At 39.1% G+C, this 22,612-nt stretch overlaps 1 protein-coding gene across 2 annotated transcripts in view; it reads left to right on the top strand.

Moving 5' to 3' along the window:
- The window catches only part of LOC144529117 (retinoic acid receptor beta-like), a 314,488-nt gene that overhangs the window by 186,802 nt on the left and 105,074 nt on the right, over positions 1-22,612 (top strand). Inside the window, exons 1-2 of one of the 2 annotated variants that reach the window (XM_078268069.1) lie at positions 712-1,478; positions 18,761-18,909. In XM_078268069.1, the coding sequence (XP_078124195.1) occupies positions 1,322-1,478; positions 18,761-18,909 (306 nt within the window). In that variant the 5' untranslated portion in view covers positions 712-1,321. Of the gene's footprint in view, positions 1-711; positions 1,479-18,760; positions 18,910-22,612 lie in introns of those variants that run through there. The other variant, XM_078268068.1, reaches the window with a different exon arrangement.

Genomic DNA, 22,612 nt, shown 5'->3' with positions numbered 1-22,612 from the left:
TAATTTATTTACTGTTAGTAACAATTATACTCTTAGTTATTTTTTGTATGAACACAAAGCCTACTATTGGTGCTCTCCATGGCCATTTACCTCACTAAAAGCCTCACAGCGCAGACACTCAGATATGTAGTAAGACTTCTATTTCAGCTTCACATTTAAAATTAAAAAAAAATAAATAAATAACATTGTTTCGAATGTTGGGCACCGTGGTGTATTTTATTCTGTCCAAGAAAAAGGAAGAAGAAAACGATCTTCTGTTGCGTTTCTTCACTTCCATTGCATCTACAACTCGCTCCAGAAATGTCAAAAATAAAGTTTCCATCAGTTAAACATTCCGAAATAATTCGTTTTAAAATGACACTCACTGACTTATATATTTATGTATTGATTTAATTACTATTAGTAACTATTATACTCTCCATGGCCATTTCTCTCTGTAAGAATGGAGCTTTTTCCCTCACTAAAAGCCTCACAGCGCAGACACTCAGAGATGTAGTAAGACTTCTTTAAAATAAAAAGATCGTTTCGAATTTTGGGCACGGTGGTGTATTTTGTTACTTTCCAAGAAAAGGAAAGAAAAAAGAAAAAGATCTTTCTTATTGTGTGTCGCCTGCGCTTCTTGTCTCCGCCTTGTTCCGCGCTGCGGAGCTGCAGTGCTGTCAGCCGCCTGCCTGCTTGCCTGGGTCATTTGAAGGCCAGCAGCCACGGAAGGGTTCATACAAAGTTCACTCGCATATATTAGGCAATTCAATCTTTCATTCTCTGTGGCAAAACTAGTTGGAAATGAGCTGCACGGGGGGACGGATAACCCATTCGTCATCGGAGAGGAGAAGGTGTGCTTTTTAAAAACGCCATCCGTGTTATTTTTGGTAAGACGAAAAATAAAGATATCCTCCATCTCCGGTTGCGCTTCACACACGGCTGGCTGCTGGGAAGCGGGACGGGGCGAGTCAATGAAAACACGTCGGGGATATTATTATTAGATGATTAGTAGTAGTATTATGAGTCCCGTTCACACGTCCGTGGCAGCGTGACTGGACACGAGAGAAGAAAAAATGGCAAATGAGCATTTAGAAGGAGCCGTGGAGCATTTTTAGTCCGAGAAAATTCATGATTCCGGTGCGGGACGAAGCAGAACAAGAGGAGCGAAATCTGTTGAGCCAAGAAGAAGAAGAAGAAGAAGAAGAAGAAGAAGAAGAAGAAGAAGAAGAAGAAGAGGGGGGGCACAACAGCGGAGTTTGATGGAGTTGTGTGCGCTTTATGCCGCTGATATTTCTCCATAACGCACCAGCAGACTGTGGCTGAACGACGCGCCGGCATCATGTTTGACTGCATGGACGTGCTGGCTGTGAGTCCCGGGCAGATGCTGGACTTCTACACGTCCAGCCCGTCCTCGTGCATGCTACAGGAGAAGGCTCTGAAGGCGTGCATCAGCGGACTGGCGCACAGAGAGTGGCAGCACCGGCGGAGCGCACACTGTAGGTCCCAACTTCTCATCCTCCATCTCTTCTGCGTGTTGTTGTTGCTGCTGCTGGCTGTTAGTGTGCTTTACTGGCTCACTGAAAGCTGCGAGGGGGCGATGGGGCGATGGGCCGGTGCAGGCTGAGTCCATGGTCCCTGTGGTTCACAACAAGTTGCCATAAAGGGCCTCCAGGTGTGATGATCAGATCATTTCAAATCACACCAATTGAAAATTGTGATTTACTTGTGGGGGAAACTTTTGGATATATATATAGCCTATATTCATTTTTAAGATTATTTTTTTCTGCCATTTCAGGCCTTTAATGTATATGTCAACTGAAGACATACTAGGTGAATAGATGGTAGTGATAAGATAAGTGTCAGTTTGTGTGATTAAAAAAAAAAAAAAGAGTTTGTTTTGAGCCGTAGAAAACTCTCCAGAACTTTCTCCCAAAACGTCATATTTCACTCCTACTGGGGGGTACGCCGCCGTCATAAATCCCGAGCAGTGGAAGCTGCTGATGTATGGCTGCTCTCAAATCAGTTGGTTCAGAGGAATGCCCAGAGTAAACACAGGCAGGCAGGCAGGCTCGCAGTGTTAACACACCTCCTCCCCGGCCGCGCAGGGCAGGAGGGGCGGCCCGGCGAGCTCTATGACACTGATTTAGATAAATGGTCCAGCGCGGACTTCTAAACAAGATTAGCAGGCTGCTATCGGAACATGTCAACCTCTCGCGTTTTCAATTGGCCAGCGGCTGATCGATGGACTGCTGCTAGTTTTTGGTCCAGCCTTGAAAGACAGTTGCGTGACTAGGAATGATACAAGTGGGAAAATGAAGTAGAAAGAAATTTCCACTCAGTAGGGCTGCAGCTATAACCATTATTTTCTCGATTAGTTGTTTGGTCTCTAAAATGTCAGAAAATGGTGAAAAATATGGATCAGAGTTTCCCAAAGCCCCAGATGACGTCCTCAAATGTCTTGTTTTGTCCAGACATTTAGTTTACTGTCACAGAGGAGAGAAGAAAACTAGAACATACTCACATTTAACAAGCTGACATCAGAGAAATTCAAGATTTTACAAAAACAAATGACTCAAACCGATTAATGGATTATCAAAATAGTTGTGGATTAATTGAATAGTTGACAACTAATCGGTTAGCCTAATATATTCAGCTTTGCAGGTCTAAAACTCATAAGGAACATAGGTGATCATATGTGGATAAACTCATTATTATAATAGGAGCAAATGGTTTGTTGTATTGTTTGAGTTGACTCACTCTTTTCTTACTCTTATTTACCTTGGATTTGACTGCTAGCAACTGCAACACTCCCCCAAATTTCCCTGAGGGGATCCATAAAGTATTCTGATTCGGATTCCTTTTTGTAGTTTAACTATATGTTCAACAGTGCATCTCTCCAGTCTTGAATGTGTGGAGCACTGCGTTCTCTCCATTTCCAAAAAGAAAATCTGCATTTTTGGCAACAGCAAAGGCTACAGACATTCAGTTATTATGATGTTGATTAGGCGATCTTGATAGAGCCCCCGATTATACAGAGAGTACCAGGTCGGGGTTACATATTTACAGTAAAACATGTATTATCATCCTCAGTGTGTCCAACACTGACTGTGTGCTCATCAGGCTCTTGTCAGTGTTTGTTTTTCCCTGGCGCCCTGCTGCCGCTCTGTGATTTATGCTCGTGTGATAACGAGCAGCCTCCAGCTGTCATTCCTCAGGAAGTGTTTGCTCAAGGGCGCTCAGTCAAAAGAGGCTGCACACTATACACTATAAGAAAAAAAATCTGTAAAATAACAGAAAAGTTCTGGCAGCTCATTCCCCGGACTTTGTCCTGTCATTAATGAAACGGACATGATGTGTAGCTACAGTTAAAATACAGAACATTTGGAGAGAATAATTGTTGAAAAAAGCGAAAGGTTAAAAAAAACGTCAAAAAAAGCACAAAGTGTTGAAAAAGTGGCAAGAAATTTGAAGGGGAAAAAAATACAAAAATGTGTTAAAAAGCCTCTCTGTGTCTGTTTGACTCATCAGTACATGACCAGTTAAAAGGATGGTGGAAGAAGTATTCAGATCCTTTACTACAGTAAAAGTACTAATGCCACACACACAAAAAATACTCTGATACAAGTAAAAGTCCTGCATTGAAAATGTGACAATCAAGTATCAAAAGTATCATCAGGAAAATGTACTCAAAGTATCAAAAGTAAAAGTACTCAATTCAGAAAAAAAAGCAATAAATGACAAAACATGCAACAGAATCCTCGTAAAAAAGTGTCACAATGGTTAAAAAAAAAAAGCCAAAACGTCGAAAGAAACATCCAAGATGTTGTAAAAAGCAAGAAATTCAAGAAAAAAAAATGTAAAAGCGACAAACGTCTAAGTGTTAGTCTCCCAAATCCAAACGTCTGTTGTGGACAAAAGTTATCAGAGCACAGATTATGTAATTCTTAATGAAAAAAATAAAATACAACCGTGAATCCCGTTTAATGGACAATTTCTGGTCATTTAACTGTTAATACACAGACATTTCTCACGTCAATCAAGCAATAAACCAAGTGCAGGGTTGAAAAAGGAAGGAAAAGGAATTTTTATTTTCTCTTTTTTCCCCCCCAAGGTTTATTTATTAATATCAATGTAGAACAGTCCAGAATAACAACCTACAACAGGTACATGTCCCCCTGTTAACCCAACAAAGAGGCATACAACTCAACACACATACATGCATAGGCATAATTTACAGGTGGGAGATGGGGGGGTTGTAGTAATAATAATAATAATAATCAAAAGTGGCCAGTGAACACCCCCTCCCCCCCAAAAAAAGAAAAGAAATTGTTGCAGAATGCAGAAAAAGAAGTGTTTGATCCTCAAAATGTAAATTTAGCTCAAAAGTGGAGATCTCAACCCCCCCACATGTTGAACCCAAATTACTCCCTCATGCAAATTTCTTTATTTATGTAAAGGAAATGATAATAGTTTTTTGGGGGGGATTGCACTGGCCAGTTTTAATCCCACCTGTAATTTACGCCTATGCATACATGTATTTACCTGCCAATGACATTGACTATTTTCTTTCTTTTTGAAAAAAGAGCTCTCCGATAGCAACATTGCAGAACAGAAATGCAACTGTTATTTTCGCAATGATTGGTGTTGACTCTAAAATGTCAGAAAATAGTGAAAAAAGGGCCCATCACAACTTCCCAGAATGCAAGGTGGCATCTTTAAAAGACTTTTGTCCAAGCAGCTTTCCAAAACCTAAATATATTAAGTTACTATTGTATGTGACAAAGAAAGCTAAAAAAAATGATTTACTTCAAAAATGATTTAAACGATGGAAAATGATGAATTTCCTGGCAGTCCACTATTTAACAGGTCTCTCTTGAGAATGAATAATTAAAAGAAATAATTTAAAGCGATTGGAAAGTTATTTCTCACTAAAGTTTTTATCCACGTCATGTGTACACCGGGTTACTAAACGTATAAAACTGGATTTGAAAAATGAGACATATATTATTTATAATGGTCAAACCAAAGAAAACGGAATTTCTTTTCTGTTTAATTTCATTTTGCCCAAATAATTATTCCATAATACCATCCAATTTCTCAGACGCATTTCCAATTTAATAACTTTATGAAGTGTTGAATAATAATTTTCTGTCATTTGAAATTCCTCTTATGAATGGTAGTTTATTTCACTTATTCCATGACGTTACTACTGTCATCAATCCTCAGATAACACGCGGTCAACATCTGCTAACTATTCTCTTGTCTATTACAGATCGTGTATTGTTTATAACATCTGTAACCTTTTTTTCTTTTGTTTTTGACAGTCAAACAGTGAAGTTAGTGGCCATGCATCCCTTAGAAATGAATCACCTGCACAAGCACCTAAGGTTTCTTAGTTCACTTAACTAAAAGCTTAATTGAATTATTAAAACATGATCATCATGAATGTAGTCAGACTGAGGAGAGTAGTATAGAAAAACCTATATTTCCATGTTTTTTTCCATAGGTTTTGAAAGAGGACAGTTCGCACAATAAAGCTTGAATACGTTGTTAATCCTGAATATAAGACTGTGGAGAATACTGCAACATATTTGGCTTGCTTTTTCTTTTGGCTAACCCTAGCCTCTTTTATTATTTTGTATGTATATATTTTATTTCTGTATTTATTGTTTATTTTATATTCATGGGGCCAAACTTGACCCGTGGGCCCCAAATTGGGCGGCCTTGGTTTACAACCTGGCTACGGCCCTGTGAAAGAGCTGTTTATAGTCTGTGCACATGCAGCTTTAAGAAGCTGCTCTACTACGGTTTAAACCTGTAGTACACTGCATAGGTTAAATTGTACCGGACTTCCACTTTAAAAAGCCCCTTAAACTCATAGGTAGGTCTATTGAAGGAGTCAAAAACAACTTGATACTTTATGGGTTAAAGGTTAGGGTTCCTTGTGCCATCCCAGGACACCGTGTGCCCTTTCCTTGTTTGAAGAAGGCGCTGTTCAAATTAGACTTTGATTTGAGATAAAGGCTCTCTCAGGGTCAGTGAAATGTTGCTTTATTAATATATTTGTTCGGGATAATGGAAACCTCCTGGGTGTTAATTAGCCACGTTGACAACGAGCCAACCATTAATGCACTTCCTCTTCCAGTTTAGATGCTAATTAAGAATGATCAAGGACCTCCTTCACAAACATGAAATGGGCTTTGCGGCTAAAGAATGGCTGCACATGATACCCACGCTGTGTGAAGAAACAAACATTATATCTCATCATAACAAATCCAAAAGCTATTAGACAAAAAGGTGGAAAGGTGATCGTCTATTAACACAGCCGCTGATATTGTTGGGCTGTACAGTTAATCGACATTTGAATCGCGGTGACGATTTCAGCTCCTAATGATCACAAAAACAGATTCATCTTGATTATTTTGCACATTACGTTTTGCAACTAAACTCTTATTTCGTCTCGTGTTCTGTATGAAAAAATAAGTTCAAACGGCGAAACTACTTAGGGAAATTTTACAGTTGAAGGTGTCTTTACTTGTGATCTGTTGAACAGTTTCACTGTTTTTTTAACTTCAATAATTGCAACTTTAGCAATAATGAGTTGTCGTGTTAAGTAATCGTTAAGTAATCATGATTTTTTCCATAAATCGAGCAGCCCTTTGATATTGTCATTTAAAAAGACAGAGTGCGATGTTCCAGCGTGATATGTTTTCTACAGATGATGTGTGTTATGGCTTAATTGGGGCCTTTTTTGTCTTCAAGGCTTAAGTGCCTCTGATATGGACATGTAAAGCCATTAGCACAGCTTGCGCACACACGCTAATTTAGTGGGCGGGGGGGGATAAAAAGCAATGTACAACAGTGAAATGAAAGGAGATGCCTCTCTGATGCCAGGCATGTTGAATCCACATGATTAGGCCAGTGTTGGAGTCCCACACTGATACTGTGTATCTGCACTGATCCTGGCCTTCAAAGAAATATATAAAATACTCGATCACAGCTGCAGAAAGAGCATCTGTTCTTGTTTCATAGCTGTAGCCTTTAAAAAGCATGCTTAACTCTAAAAACATTTTAATCTAGTTCCCGGGGAGAACTTTGCTATAAAAACACAGTAAATCCCTAAGCTTACCTGTATGGCTACCATGGCTACCTTAGTAAGTTTATCTTCAATGTGTAAATTAAATGTATTTTTTTTTCTCCACAAATAGGACATTTTAACTAGCTGGTATTGTGTTGGATACATATTAATGTATAGTTTTAGACATTTTAATTTTTGAAAAAATAAACTTTCCAAAAGTATATATATATATTTTTTACATCATTTGGCGGCCTCCCTGCACTAACTCTGAGGACCCCTTGTTGAATATCTCTGCTTTACACTGTTTGGTTTGGTTTGGTTTATTTTGGATTTAACAAACAACATAATCCAAAGGATAGCATGTTAAAGTGTACCTATAAAGAAGACCTATTTCAGGTCAAAGACAACAACATATAATACAGATCATACAAGATTTAAAAGCATTCCAAAATCAAAGAATCATAAATCACATAAAATAATCAAGTCTACTCTAATTAAACAACTACTCTATTCCATAAAAAAAAGCCTTAACCTTGTGTCTAAAAGCCCCTCTGGTATTTATACTTTTGAGGGAAAGCAGCAGATAATTCCACAATGTTATACCTGTATAAAAAAAAAAGAACTTCTAGCTGCATTGTTGACTCTGGGCACTTTACAAGAACGGACACTGGCCCTAGTGTTGTGATTATGCTGTGTATAAACCATTTTTATATGGGAATGTAGATATTTGGGAGCAGAACCATTTATGACATTATACATATGATTCAACTTTAACTGCTCCACTCTAACATGTACTGGCAGCAACCCTACCCTTTTAAAAGCATCTCTACCAATATGAGTCCGGGAGGGTGCATTTAACAGGTAGCGGATAACATTATTTTGCATCACTTGCAGTCTGTTTTTAAGTTTAACTGATAATCCACAGTACCAAGCAGAACATGCATAATCAAAATGACATTGAATCAATGATACAACCAGTAATTTCTTGATAGAATAATCTAGATGCCTTGTCCTGCGATACAGGAATTTCAGTTTACCGGCACATTTGGATAATATTTTGTAAGCAATAGCTTTACAGGTTAATGACCCCAGGTATGTAACACTTTTCTGATAAACTATTTCAGTGCCATTACACGTAACCTTAAGTGCATGTGAATCCAGTTCCATCTGAAAAGTGCTGTCAGGGAAGAATGAAATCAGACCGGCGCTGTGCTTTTTAAGGCCACAAATTACTGCGGATTCAAAAGAAACCCCTCTTGCATTTCAACAACCTTATTTCTCTCCTCATGTTCCTTTCCCATGACGCCCTGATTGCATGCCATATACAAATTACATTACATATAAAAATTACTGAACATAGTAATATATAATATATAGTTGCAATACACATTACACACATAAAACAGTTACAGAATGTTAAACAAGTCAAAGTGCACATGTATGTACTGTGCATTCAGAATACATGGACTTTTACAAGACATTTAAAGTGATTAAATGGAATCAGGCAATTTCATTAGAATCTGCAGGTTATTCCATTCATATGGAGCATAATACTCAAATACAGTGTTGCCTAATTCTGTCCTAATAAATGGAATATTTAGGACCAAGGAATCACTAGTGTGAGTGCCATAGTGATACAATTTAAAAAAAGTCAGCGAGCTTGTTAAATATACAGGCAGTTTTTTTAAGCAATGCTTTGCAAATAAATAAAATGCAGTGTTGCTCTGTTGCTCTGTTGAGCTTCCCGTCAACGTGTAGTTTGACCTCTGCGCTGCAACCCCCTCCCCGGGGTCGCCGTGAGGTCACAGAGGGTGTCAAAGGGAGTGGGGTGGATTGGACTGCATGGGAATCTTTAAACCCAAACACTAGTCACCTAATATGAACAGTGCCAGACTGCTGCCTCCCTTTCATTCACACTCACACTGTTGGGTAAACGCACAATCATTTTTAATAGAAAGCTGAACATTTTCCCTTATTGCAATTTTGCACTTTAAGTATATTTATTATGGTATGAGATAAGATCCTTTTTACAGAATAAGACAAATACACATTAAATAGACATAGGAAAAGTATACAAAAAGTATAATAAAAGACAGAAAAAATACAATAAAAAAAAAAGAGTAATAATAATAATAATAATAATAATACACACGTGTTATATGGTTATATGACATTGTGTGTATTTATATATTTGTTACTTGTCAGAACTACTCCTTGTGCTTTTAAATTGGCACCCATGTATCGTGAAAGAATCTAATCGGGAAGAAACATACCGTCCCAGCCCTACCAATTATAGTAAGTCAAATCGAGAAATACAGTCAGAGTTGGGAATGTTTTTTCTGTGGAATAGATTTAGAATCCCTGATGAAAAGCAGACTCTCACTTCTCCCCGCTACTCTCCTCGTCCATTTCCCCAGCAGACATGAAGTCAGATGACTGCTCCTCATTGTTATTTTCTTTTCCTTGAGTGTTTAAAGCTCTTCTAAATATCCCCGTTCTGTAAAACGCATCGGAGAGCAGAGCAAAGCTGCTTCTAATTTTCTGTACTCTGGGTGAACTTTGACCACTTCCTCTGACTGGGCCTGCTGTGCTCCTGCAGAGACAACCTGCAGGAAAAACACTCTGAGATGGCATGGAGCGCAGTGGTGGAATGGAACTAAGTACATTTACTCCAGTACTGTACTTAAGTACAGATGTTGAGGAACTTGTACTTTACCTGAGTCTTTTCTTTTCATGCCACTTTCTACTTCTACTCCGCTACATTTCAGGGAGAAATAGTGTACTTTTTACTCCACTACATTCATATGACCGCTTTAGTTACTAGTTACTTTACACATTAAGATTCCTGCACACAAAACTCTGATGTTTTATTCTAAATGAAACTACCCAACAATATAACGGCCAACAAGTCCAACTGAAATGATTAGACCATTAAACACACAACTGTTTGGATCCTTTACACTTTCTACAATGGGAGGATTCTTCTTTACCTTTAATACTTTAACTACATTTTCCTGATGACTTTTACTGAAGTAACATTTACTTTAACTTGGGACAGTATTTTTACAGTGTGGTATTAGTAGTTTTACTGAAGTAAAATATCTGAATAATTCTTTCACCACTGATGGAGGAGAGGAGGAGAGGGAGAGGATCCAGCGACTGGGAGTAATATTCCTCTAATCCTCCCAGGCTATGCCCACTGTTCCACACCCAAATCACCACAGCTTTCCCCTTAACACAAACCAAACACACAGACAGGAAATGCCTCTCTCTTTCTCTTTCTCCATCTTTTTGTTGTTGTTGCTCTGTTATAGAAATGGGACGATATGCTTTTGTCCCGATTACATGTTTTTACGATACATGGGTACAGATTTTTTTTTGTATTGTGATTTGTATTTATTTATTGTGATTCTAAAAGTATTGTTAATTAATTTGTCCTTATTTACCAAAAAACAAAGTTAAATAATACACTTCTAGAGACAATTTATCATGGGATATGATAAATTGAATGACATCACATGTCAGTCAGTCTGACATTTATTTATTTTGTAAAGAAGAACATAACTTTTTCTGCTTTGGCTCGGTTTTGCTGGAAACAGATTATACAGTAAAAACAGAAAAAAATGTAGGTGAATCATTGGTAAAAAAAAAAAAAATAAATAAAGAATATTGATTCTGGCAAGAAAAAAATTAGTTAACCATTTTTAATTTTTTTCCCCACACCCGTACTGTTCTCCTCCCTGTTTCTGTTTTTTGCAGATCTGTTATCATTTGCCACATTTAACGCAATCACTGCAATTTATGGTTCTTGCTTTCAGTTGATTTATATTTAACTAAAATTAAGTGTGCACCTTCTCCCTGCATTATCTGCAGCAGAAAAGCAATGCTGTCCTAATTTGGAATGCGGCATCATTGTGTTAAATTGCCTGTGTGCTGCCTGTGACAGACTTTGCTTCGGGTTCTTTGCCATCTGTTGGTGGTGTGGGCCATGTGGGGAGAGTTTTACATGTCAATGCTTTTCAGACTGGGGGAACTGTATAGAAGCGAATAGAGGGCACACAGAGCGGATAGATGACGCTGCAGCTCTGCAGATTATTTCAACATTACCTAAGTCAGCTCCCATCCTGCCTCACACTGCTCATTCTGGGCTGGACCAGTGTCCAGGGTTTTTGGCGCCCACTGTATATTTATTGAGGGTTGCTGCCAAGAGCCCAAAGACAATTTACTGGTAATGACCGTTTTCTATTGCATTAGATCTGTGTCTAAAGTCTGAGCAAGCAGTGAAACATTCTGCACACAGCGTTTTGCACACACATAAATTATCATTATTATTATTATTTTATTATTTTAGTTTTTTTCAGAAAAAACCCTCTGAGGTGTAAGGGCATTTTAAATGTACCTTTTAAGAGAAATGTATATAACCTGATCCCCATGTGTTTCATATCAAAATGTTCAGAACAAACCCAGCTTTATGTAAGGTGAGGCCCAAATTTCAATTCAATTCCAGCCTCAATTTGTATTAAATACTAGCAAGGTCATCCAATCTTGCGCCTAAATCTTAAATCCCGTCAGTTTTGCATTTACACTAAATCCAATGTCAAATCATACTTGAATTTGTTTCCTCACTGTAAAGGTCTTTTAACAGGTATGAATCAGAAAACTATTCACATGCTCCAAATTGTACAGCAACTAACAACAAGGAATTAGAACAGATATATTCAACAAGGGGTCCATGACCCTAGGTGGCCCTCAGAGTTAGTTCAGGGCACAGACATTATTTTTTGTAGAGAAATTATTAACACACAAAGAATAATTTAATTTTGGGAGAAAGCGTGTTTTCCATTACAAGTTTGGCTACTATTGACAATAGTAGTGCTGTAACTAACAATTATTTTCATTGTTGATTAATGTGTGGATTATTTTCTGGATGAATGGATTAGTAGTTTGGTCTCTAAAATGTCAGAAAACGTGGATCAGTGTTTCCCAAAGCCCAAGATGACGTCCTCAAATGTCTTGTTTTGTCCACAACTCAAAGATATTCAGTTTACTGTCACAGAGGAGAGAAGAAACTAGAACATATTCACATTCAACAAAGCTGCAATCAGAGCTGTATTTTCAATGATAAAAAACAATAAAAAATTGATCTTTAAAAAAAATGACTCAAACCTGTGAATCGATTATCAAAATGTTTGCAGATTAATTTAATAGTTGACAACTAATCAATTCATCTTTGCAGCTCTAGACATTTGTGAATTGGGTCTTTAGCATTACGGATCCAAGATGAACTGACTTTATTTTTCTTCTTTGGTTATTGCAGTTTTTGGGTTAGGGCTAACCCTAACCCTAACCCTTTCCAATAATACGATCAAATACTTTCATTCATTGCGGTGCGCCATATTAGATTAGATAGATTTTATTGATCCCAAATTGGTAAATGTCAGTACTATAGCAGCAACATATCAGACAGCACACATACAGAATATATATATATATACAACAAATAATAAATTGAATAGAATACAAGAAATAGTCAAAAATTCCCAAAAAATAATTTACTTGTTTTTAATAGAAAATGACTCAAACCGATTAATCTGTCAAAATGTTTGCAGATTAATTTAATTGTTAACATCTAATTGATTCATCAATTAATCTTTGCAGCTCTAGACAATAGTAACACTGTTCTCCCCAGGTTATTTGCTGACATCTTGATATCACTAAAAAAAATTCAGACATGGCCGAAACACGAGCGGTCACACGATCAGACGACTGTAATCAAACCTCCGTTTGGAAGAGACCAGACCCGGTTTGATATGGCCTCACCATAGCTCTGCCTGTACACCCTCATACTGGACCAAGTAGAAAACCCCATAAGCTGAAGGATGCCTTTGTTGCTAATAAGCTTGTCATTTTTGAGAGCAACATTGTGTTATTTCTTCATTCAAAAGTTGCAGCACTTTGATTTTTGATACTGTGGCACTAGTAATGGCACATCAGATGAATTCACACCAGGGCCTTTATCAGATGCAGACATGAGGAGATTATCACATCATGTCTTTGTGCTATCAGTCAAAACTTATTCTAATTTGAGAGCAAAGTTTTAAAGTTCACACACTTTCATCAGCTGTGTGTTTTTTCGGCATTCATCCCTCATACTGACTGGCTAAAAAAAAGCCAGTATCTGCCATGTACGTATAGAGCTCTGGTTCCCGAAGTGATTTTCCCCATTCACTCTCTCCATTGACATTTCAGAAAATGTTTATAGAAAGAGTTTTAAGCCTGGAACCAAGCCAACCAGCTACGAGATGAATCATGACCATAAAACATTTCATTTGATGCATTTTGAAAATGGCAAACACTTCCTGTGTAACAGTGAGCTTCACCAATTAGAGACGTCGCTATTACACTTAGAAATATGGGTAGTGTAATACTTCTGCATGACAACGCTTTTTCTAAAACAAGGTAGATTTCTTACGGACTTGTGGCTTCTACAGGAACATAAACCATCATTTCACAATCTGCTGGTGGTCAGTCTGTCTTGGATGGTTTAGGCCAAAGATCTATTTTGGATGGTTTAGGCCAAATATCTTTAACAGGGGGTCCTGGACCCCTAGGGGGTCCTCAGAATTACTGCAGGGGGGCCACCACATTACTGTTAATTTTGTGAATGTTTTTAACAATTAAAATGTCTGTTTAATGGCGTTACTCGCGCTACTAGCGTACCCGCCGGTGTAGAGCTGTAGACACCAACAACGTTTCTTTCCGTCATCATATGGCGCCTATTCGTGTCTTTGCATTGACTTTGTATGGAACACGCCATAAGTATTCACTGTGCCACATGGATGTTTAACATGAAACATGATTTATAACATCATGTCAACAATTATTTTTTTAGCTTAGTATTCTATTCGTTAAAAAGGTATGTATAAAGGCTTTACACATTATTGTAGGCCCAGTTTAATATGCAATTTTCTTTCATACAATATATGTAGTAGGTGGTCCCTGCTCTGTGTCTCTCAGTTAAAGGGGTCCTTGGCTTAAAAACATTAAATACCCCTGGTTTAGACATTATGGCTAATAATCAAAATCCTTATAGAGAAAATGAATGGGATTTTAACTTCTGGAACCTCACTGTTGAGCTCTATATGGGTGTGCTCCGGGTGTCAGCAGGCTCAGTCCCAGTGGACGGGCCAATCAGAGGAACTGTTTTCTCTCATCTTTCCCGTCATTCTGCCTGCAGCCTCCAGCAGGGAGTGTGTGCTTTCCTGTTCGACCCCTGGCGGCAGGTTCAGCCAGAGGCTAAGAGTTCAGCAGGCATATATTTTTCTCTGCCTGCTCTTAAGCCAGACTTGCCGTGTGCGCTTGTCTGTCACCAGCCTTTATTTCTCAAATGGGGCTTTCTGTGTATGTTAACATGCGGGGAAGTCGACTCAAAGTTCAATCACGCAGAAAATGGAAAAAGGCTCTCCTGCACGATAGGGCCTATACGCCAGCATACAGGTACCCATAGGCCACCCCCTCCTTCCACACACACACACACACACACACACACACACACACACACACAATGAATCCACGTTTATGCGTCCCATCTGTCTGCAGGTGGTCACACTGCCTCCCAGACGCAGCCATGAGTTTCTAATAGGCAGCGGGGCTGAATTGTTGGCACTGCCTCTCCTCAGTGTGGGACTACCCAGCCATGACAAATGCTCCAAAGGCATATCAGTAACAAAAGTATTCTTTCTCTCGATGTATGTTAAAGTGTGCCGCACCTCCTGGGGAAGAAGGCTAAAATGCATTGTTTTTGTGCTCCAGTAGTCATACATCCTCATCTCAGGTGGACACCATGTTTAATACAGGGAAGGGATGTTTCCATGTGTGTGCGTGTGTGTGCGCGGTGTGGGGGTTGGGTGCATTGATCTTGTGGATAAAATGAAACACTTCTTTTATCAAAGCAACCATACACACACACAATGAATTAGGAGATCAGAGATTAGAGAGCACATGTCAACCAATGTGAATTATGTTGAGGATATATTGCTCTTGTATCAATATTTAGGTTACAGCTAAATTATATATTTATGTAATATTTCAAACAAAAACATGGTCACTTATGGATCCAAAATATCAAGATTTAAAAGGTTTTCAAAAAGTTATGTTTTGTTATCAGTACTGAAACTCCATCCCAATGTATTTGCACTTGTACTCTGTCTTAGTTATATTTGTGTCTTGCATAGACACAAAATGCAATAGCATCTATTTACCCCCCCTCTCTCCCCTATCAGATGGCTTTGTGTGTCAGACCTCTGGCTTGCCTCCAGTTTTGTGTCTCACCATACATCTGGTTTATGTGCAAGCTGCTTCGGACTGCTCTCTACCAACAACACAGGGAAACCATTTGGAGCAATGAGATGACCTGACTTCAATGAAAGTTTGTTTGTCCTCATCATTGAAACCAGGTCACACTGGAGTTGTTTGAAGAATGGAGAAGTAAGGCTGACTTTCCCTACTGACGTTATTTACTTTCCAATCATGAATACCACTTCAAATTCAGACCAGCAAACTTTTCCAAATCCTAACGCAGCACCATTATGCCAGCTTTATGCAAGTCTACTTAAAGATTCTGACGAACTTTTAAGCAGTCGATGCTGTGTCACCGTTTCATAACGAGTCACAGAGACTTCTCCTTGCTGCTCAAACTACTCCTCAAACCCAGAGAAGAGCGAGAATCGATAGATTTATGAATCATCTCATTCTAATTAACCTTGGTGATCATCTTACTTTCTCATCCCTTATTACAGAGGTAACATTCATCCTCACGTATGTGCCGCAGACTTGTTAAGTCTTCCCTCGAGCCACTGAAGTCGCCGAATGCAAAACTGCAAATTCGACGTGCGCAAAAAGTCACAGGGTGAATGTAGCGGAAGATTAGATTAAACCGCCAGGGAATTCCATGCAAGGACGAGGGTCCAGTAATTATAAGAGCTTGTCCCTTACCATCAGTAATTGAGTTTACTCTGATGAAGTATGGAAGAAAGTAATCTAATCAGTAGAGATGCTGGAGAGACTGGTCTCCATTTTGTGTGCATGTGGACATCGGTTTGGTCGTTGCATTGATTCAAAGTCTGGTACATTTTCACTTCCAGGTGCTAAGTGTGTTATAATTGCACTATCGTGAAGTACTGTTTGTGCTTTTGTATATGCAAATTAGGAGCACATCTCCCAAAAACAACCCTGTTTAATGTTTCCTGATTGGTCCAATTTTATCCATAGACTTCTCCACATCCTCCCACTGTACAAAAGTGAAGACAAAATATCCAAGCCAAAATATAGATTTGGGCGCTGCCATCCCACCCATACACCCGTCCGGCCAATCACTAGTTAATCACAGCTGTCAATCATGATGTTTCACACAGTTCTAATAGCATCAAATAACTAAAAGACATACTGATCAGAGTAATCAAATTAACACTTGACCAAATATCAGCGTGATCACAACTACCTAAAATGAGAGAAACCATTTTTGGGAAAAAATTATTTGACCTGTACTTTAAGTCTTTAGTTTGGTACGTGTCCGATCCGCTAACATGGAGGGGGCAGGGCTTATGACCTATACTGCCACCAGGGGGCGATCCAGATATTTTGGCTTCACTTATACAGTGTTTGCATTAACCCCTGGGTTTAACCAACACGAAATATTGGAAGATTGTATTTTTCCTAGTGGCCTCTCTCTACTTCCTATGGTTGTGTGACAGGAACAGCACCCTCTTCCTGTTCCATGCTGTAAAACGGTCCATCAGATTTACAGCCAGATCTGACCTGGTGGTAAACAATTCAAACTGTATTTGGGTATGCAATAACCTTTGGGCAGATTTTAGAGACCTACATCATTAAAGTAATAATCTCGAAGTGTTGAACTGTTTCGTCAATATCTATCGCGGTAAGACAACGGTGATTAAGCCTATGGCCCACTGATGAAAGCCCTTGCATTTGCACATTCCTGGAAAAAAAAAAAAAAAAATCACAAGCGGCGCACAGTTAGTGACGTGTCTTCCATCGCCAGCAATGATTGGTCCGCCAGAGAGGGTAGGCGGAGCTAACGCAACATACTCGCTCTTCTACTCACTTGTGTGTGAAGCGGTGTACTGTTTGAATCCTTGGAAAAGGGGGATCCAAAAACACAACAGAGATTATAACTCTAGCTAACTACGCAGTCCTACCACAGGTTTCATGCTATTCCACTGATGGGCAGGTGGTCGGGATAACACACCAATAAGCATAAATAACTAATAAGCAATGTGCCAACAAAGACAGTGAAGAAGATCACTGCTAGCAAGCTTTTTTAATGACTTTGAAAACATTTTCTAAAGTAAGGAAATGCATTAAACACATTTGTTAGATCTCAAGGATACACATATTGTGTTTTGGTGAAAAATAGAAACTTTTGTTCATTTACAAGAACACCTCACAGGGCACATTTCCCTTGTGGCTCTATGAGGTGATTTGAGCTAAATGCTAACATCAGCATGCTAACATGTGCTCAATGGCAAAATGCGATGCACTCAATTACCCCTAAATGCTGATGTTTAGCATGTTTACAGTGTTAGTTTAGCATCTTAGTAGCATGTTAACTTTTGCTAATTTTGCCAAAGAGGGTTGAATGTAATTAGTTTTGCAGGTATTTGATCATAAACCAGTGTTGGACAAAGTTAAATTGTACTCTGATAACATCAACACATTTCAGGGGAGCATTGATATGATTATAACTGATCTTGAGGATTTCCCCTTGCTCCAAAGTGGTGGACCTAGCAACTGACTGACTGAGCGACTTTGTGTGTTTTCACTCCTATAGTTTGTTTGCTTTGGTCCGAATCAGTTGATGATTTTGTAAACTTGGAGCAATTTCCCTTGGTTTGGTTTCACACCTGGAAAAATCCAAGCGTAGCAACAAAATGTGTCAATACAAATCACGCAAGAATGTTCACTGTGGTCTGATGTGTCTGGGGCGGAAGCAAGAAAGTAAATACAGGAAGAAGGTCCTGTGTTCCGGACTACTGCATATTTCTCTCATCTCCATGGTCAAACCATAGACATTATGTCCACATTACTGATGATTATTTATCTAAAATCTAAGTGTGAAGATATTTTGTTAAAGCACCAATTATCAACCCTAGAATATTGCCGAAATATCGATATTGAGGTATTTGGTCAAGAATATCGTGATATCTGAACGCCCAGCCCTAGTTCGAAGTCGGATCACATTCTCACCACAAACGAACCACTCCAGAGTTTGTTTAATAGCATACCGAGACCCCGTCTTCAAGCTGGTCTTGGTACACTTGTTTGTTCCACTTTTGGTGTGCACCCAAGTGCGATTGCTGCATTCCCACCTGCCCAAATGAACCGCACCAGAGGGGCAATCAAACTTGATTGAGTGCGATTCAACCAAACTAAATAAGGCAGGTCTGAAAGCGCCCTTACTGACCATTACCATCCCTGAAACTGCTAGAATGGCTAAACTCAACCTCCTGATACCAAAGGAGGGTTTTCTGGGGCTTTAAAATATTTAGGAACACATTTTGTTATATATTTAAATGTTTTTTTTCTATTACCAGTGTCTATTACCATGTCTAATTGCATCAGTCAGTCATTTGAAACCAAGCCTCTTTATCTTCTTTCTTCTCTTGTTTGCATTTCCCGCAGCCATTGAAACACAGAGCACTAGTTCTGAGGAGCTGGTCCCCAGCCCGCCGTCCCCGCCGGCACCTCCTAGAATCTACAAGCCCTGCTTCGTCTGCCAGGACAAGTCCTCTGGTTACCACTATGGTGTCAGTGCTTGTGAGGGCTGCAAGGTAGGGCTCCCGTACCTCCTCAGACTGTAACACTCTGTGTTTTCTCTCTGTGGCGCTGACACAAAGGGGCATTTTCAACCTGAGTAGTTATTATTAGACACTGAGGTGAAAGTGTAGAGCTGACCTTTATTTTCAAGATTTCTTCATACTTTTTGATACCAAATTGAGAAATTGATCCGATCATCAAGATTTAACGCAGTCTGAATTATATGTTGACCTATTTTTATTTATTATTTTTTTCTGGAGGCCTTTTGTGAAGTACATTTCTGACCACTGAAGGAAATCCTTGCTTTGTAATACTTTTGTTATTGCATTTCAGAAAATGGTTTATTGCCAAGTATGTTTTCAGATACAAGGAATTGTATGTGTGTCACACCACCTTGATGAAGTGTTTGGGTGCCTGAAAAAGGCATTTTTAAGAAGCCGACAGGAAGCTTGATACGTGTAAAAAACTGTGGGTTTTTAATTACAAAAAAACACACTCAGACAAAGTGCACAAAACCCTGGAAATACTAAAAACCTCAATTAAACTGAGGCAAAATAACAGATAAAACAGCAACCTCACAGTAAGCTGCCAAGTCCTTTCTCCCGTTCCCATCTTCTGAAGCATAGACAGTATATAAGAATGGACCAACAGATCCCGTTGCTCTGGACGGAGACCAGTGAAGGATATTAGAAGCACTTTTCCGGTGAGCGCTGAGCGTTACTGCGCAGCCTCCAACTAAGAGAGACGATGTAAATGTGACATGAGCAACCTGTTTGAAAGTTGTAAGTCTTCTGGTAGCTGTGCCAAGAGAAATCTCAGTCATTCCCAATCTTGCAGAAACGGAGAGCGTAGGTATATGTAAGGAGATAACTCTTAGCAGCTAATTATTGCTAACTAAAATGCTAGTTGACATTAAACCTTAAACAGCGAATGTAAGTCGAAACTGCCTGCGAGCTTCTCCTGTACTATACGGTAATTCCTCCACTATGCGACAGTAAGTCGCGTGGTTATGACACAATCATTAGCCTATTTTTACAAAAACGTCTACTACGGAGCCATTACGTGAGATACAAGGTAATGGAGCCTTTTATACATTGTTGTGTTTCTTTAGAAATAAACAATGGACAAATAGAGTCTTTAAATGCTTCAGATGTAAAGTTATTCACTGTCAAAGTGGCGCCAAAATGAATGGCAGTCAATGGAAGGAGGGAGGTGATGGCTTGGTAGCATCAAAATGGCGCCATAGGAGCTACGCATTCCAGGGAGAGGCTTACCCCCTTGGTGAGCGCTAGGTAGCATCAAAATGGCGCCATAGGACCTACGCTTTCCAGACGTTCACTTACCCCCTTGTTCTGAAGGCACTTTTAACTTCTCAGCCTCAGCTAATTGGACCCTACCACCTGCACCGGTGATTAAAGGGGGAGCTGAACTGAAAAAGAACCTTAACACTCTGTATCAGAAAATACCATTACATTTAGATAGAACAGTTACTGCTGACATTACATATATATACACTCACAACAATAAGCACCCCACATAATAAAAAAATGTAATTTGCTGCAGAACTATCTTACCCATCTTACCCAACTTAGGAGTTCCCAGCCCCTCCCTGCTGAGAGGACCTAATCAGGCACACCTGCATGCACTCGCCTTGATTAAGCTGGTGAGCAGCTTATCTACCCCCACATCACAGGCAGAAACATAGCAAAAACACTATGAACCCATAAACCCACTAAACAGGCCTATGTCAAATGATAAAGTAGCAACTTAACTAAAACATTAAACTAAAACATTACGCTGAATTAATTTTAGGAACAGAGGCTAGTACAAAGGGAGAAAGGCAGCCTTTTCACAATGTGTATAAATGGAACCTATTTCATTAAAATAATTTCTTACTCACTGTGACTTTTATTCTTGTAGCTGTATATTATTCTATTTAAGCCTGTTTGATTTTCATGACCATTTTTAATTGCTCCTTCATATTTTATGTAAAGCACTTTGAATTGCCATGTTGCTGAAATGTACTATAAAAATAAAGTTGCCTTGCCTCACAACCTCCAGTCTGGTACCGAAATTTGGCATGGTTTGATTTAACGTGAATCGGTCCTCAATAGTACTGACGTAATTCGGTCGGTACCCAAAAAAGTACAGAATTCTGGACCCAACCCTAGTCAGGACCCCTGGGCATCACTTTGTACGCTTTGGGTTCCCCTTTAGCGTCATATTCCAACGCGCTTGATCAGGACCCCTTGGCGCCACTTTTTGACGCTGTGGGTTGAAACCCAAGGCGATGTTTAATTTGAGTTATCTATCTATATACAAAAGAAACATATTTTACTACATACCTGTAGGGGTAATTAGCCATGTGGATATGTTTGGTTTTTATTTTTCTCTGGCTTTTGAATGCTTTGAGCAACACAACTCTGTCTCTGCAACACAACTCTTTGCCTCAGTTCCTGTGAACTGTTCCTTTAAGACATGACAGTTCATCCTCTCAGTCTCAGTCTGCTATTCTCAAATGTTCTACTTTTAGAAATTCCTTCCAACATCTGCTCTGCCAACACTTGTCTGTCTTCTCCCATTTACAGTACAGCAGCTGTTGCTAGGCAACAGCTCACGCCCACATGCACATAGACATATAAACAATACTCACTAGCCTAGTCAGTGAATAGGCTGCTGTACCTTTAAAAGCAATTCAACGTTTTCTATGTAAAACAGCTGAAAATTAAAAAATTGAAACTTTACATTACTTAGTGGGAGCAGTAACAGATTACAGTAATACCCCCATGGAGAAGTGCACATGTATTCTTTGCAGACAGCCTTTATGATTTCTTCCCAGGTGATGCTGTTTTCTCTCATGCAGTGGCGGAAGAAGTATTCAGATCCTTTACTTAAAAAAAAAGTACTAATACCACAGTGTAAAAATACTCTGTTACAAGTAAAAGTTCTGCATTGAAACTGTTACTTTAGTAAAAATGTGGAAGTATCATAAGGGAAATTAAAGTATTAAAAGTAAAAGTACTCAATTCAGAAAAATCCTCACATTTTGGAAACTGGAAACGATCCAAACAGTTCTGTCAATCAACTAAGTGTTTAGTCGGCTAATCATTTCAGTTATACTTGTAGGCGTTTATATTGCTGGGTAGTTTAATTTATAATAAAAGATGGCATTTCTATAAACTACGTGTATGTTTTGTGTGCAAAAATCTTAATGTGTAAAGTAACTAGTAACTACAGCTGTCAGATGAATGTAGTGGAGTAAAAAGTACAATATTTCTCTCTGAAAGGTAGCAGAGTAGAAGTAGAAAGTGGCATGAAAAGAAAAGACTCAAGTAAAGTACAAGTACCTCAACATTTGTACTTGAGTACAGTACTTGAGTAAATTTACTCAGTTACATTACACTATGGCTCCCATGCAGCCAGACTGAGCTGTCATGTCCTCTCTCCTCCCAGCCGCTGTAATTGAAGCAGTGGTATGTCAGGAATCCTTTGGAGCTTTTGGCCCAGAGGGAGGTGGTGATCAGCTCACTCACTAGGCTCCAGGTCAAACTAAGTTCTCGGCTGGCTCCCATGATGCTTATGTGCCAATATAAGCCTCATCTTAAAGGTCTGTCATGACATTTGACCTCACTGCTCTGGCATCCATTTAAAGCTATAGTGTGCCAGTATTTCATATTAATGAACGTCTGTTACATTCAAGCCATTGCCAAATGAGCT

The sequence above is a fragment of the Sander vitreus genome, chromosome 14, assembly GCF_031162955.1.
Source record: "Sander vitreus isolate 19-12246 chromosome 14, sanVit1, whole genome shotgun sequence".
Classification (NCBI taxonomy): domain Eukaryota; kingdom Metazoa; phylum Chordata; class Actinopteri; order Perciformes; family Percidae; genus Sander; species Sander vitreus.
Note: the sequence above shows the minus strand (reverse complement) of the source record. Positions and strands in the feature narration are given on the sequence as shown.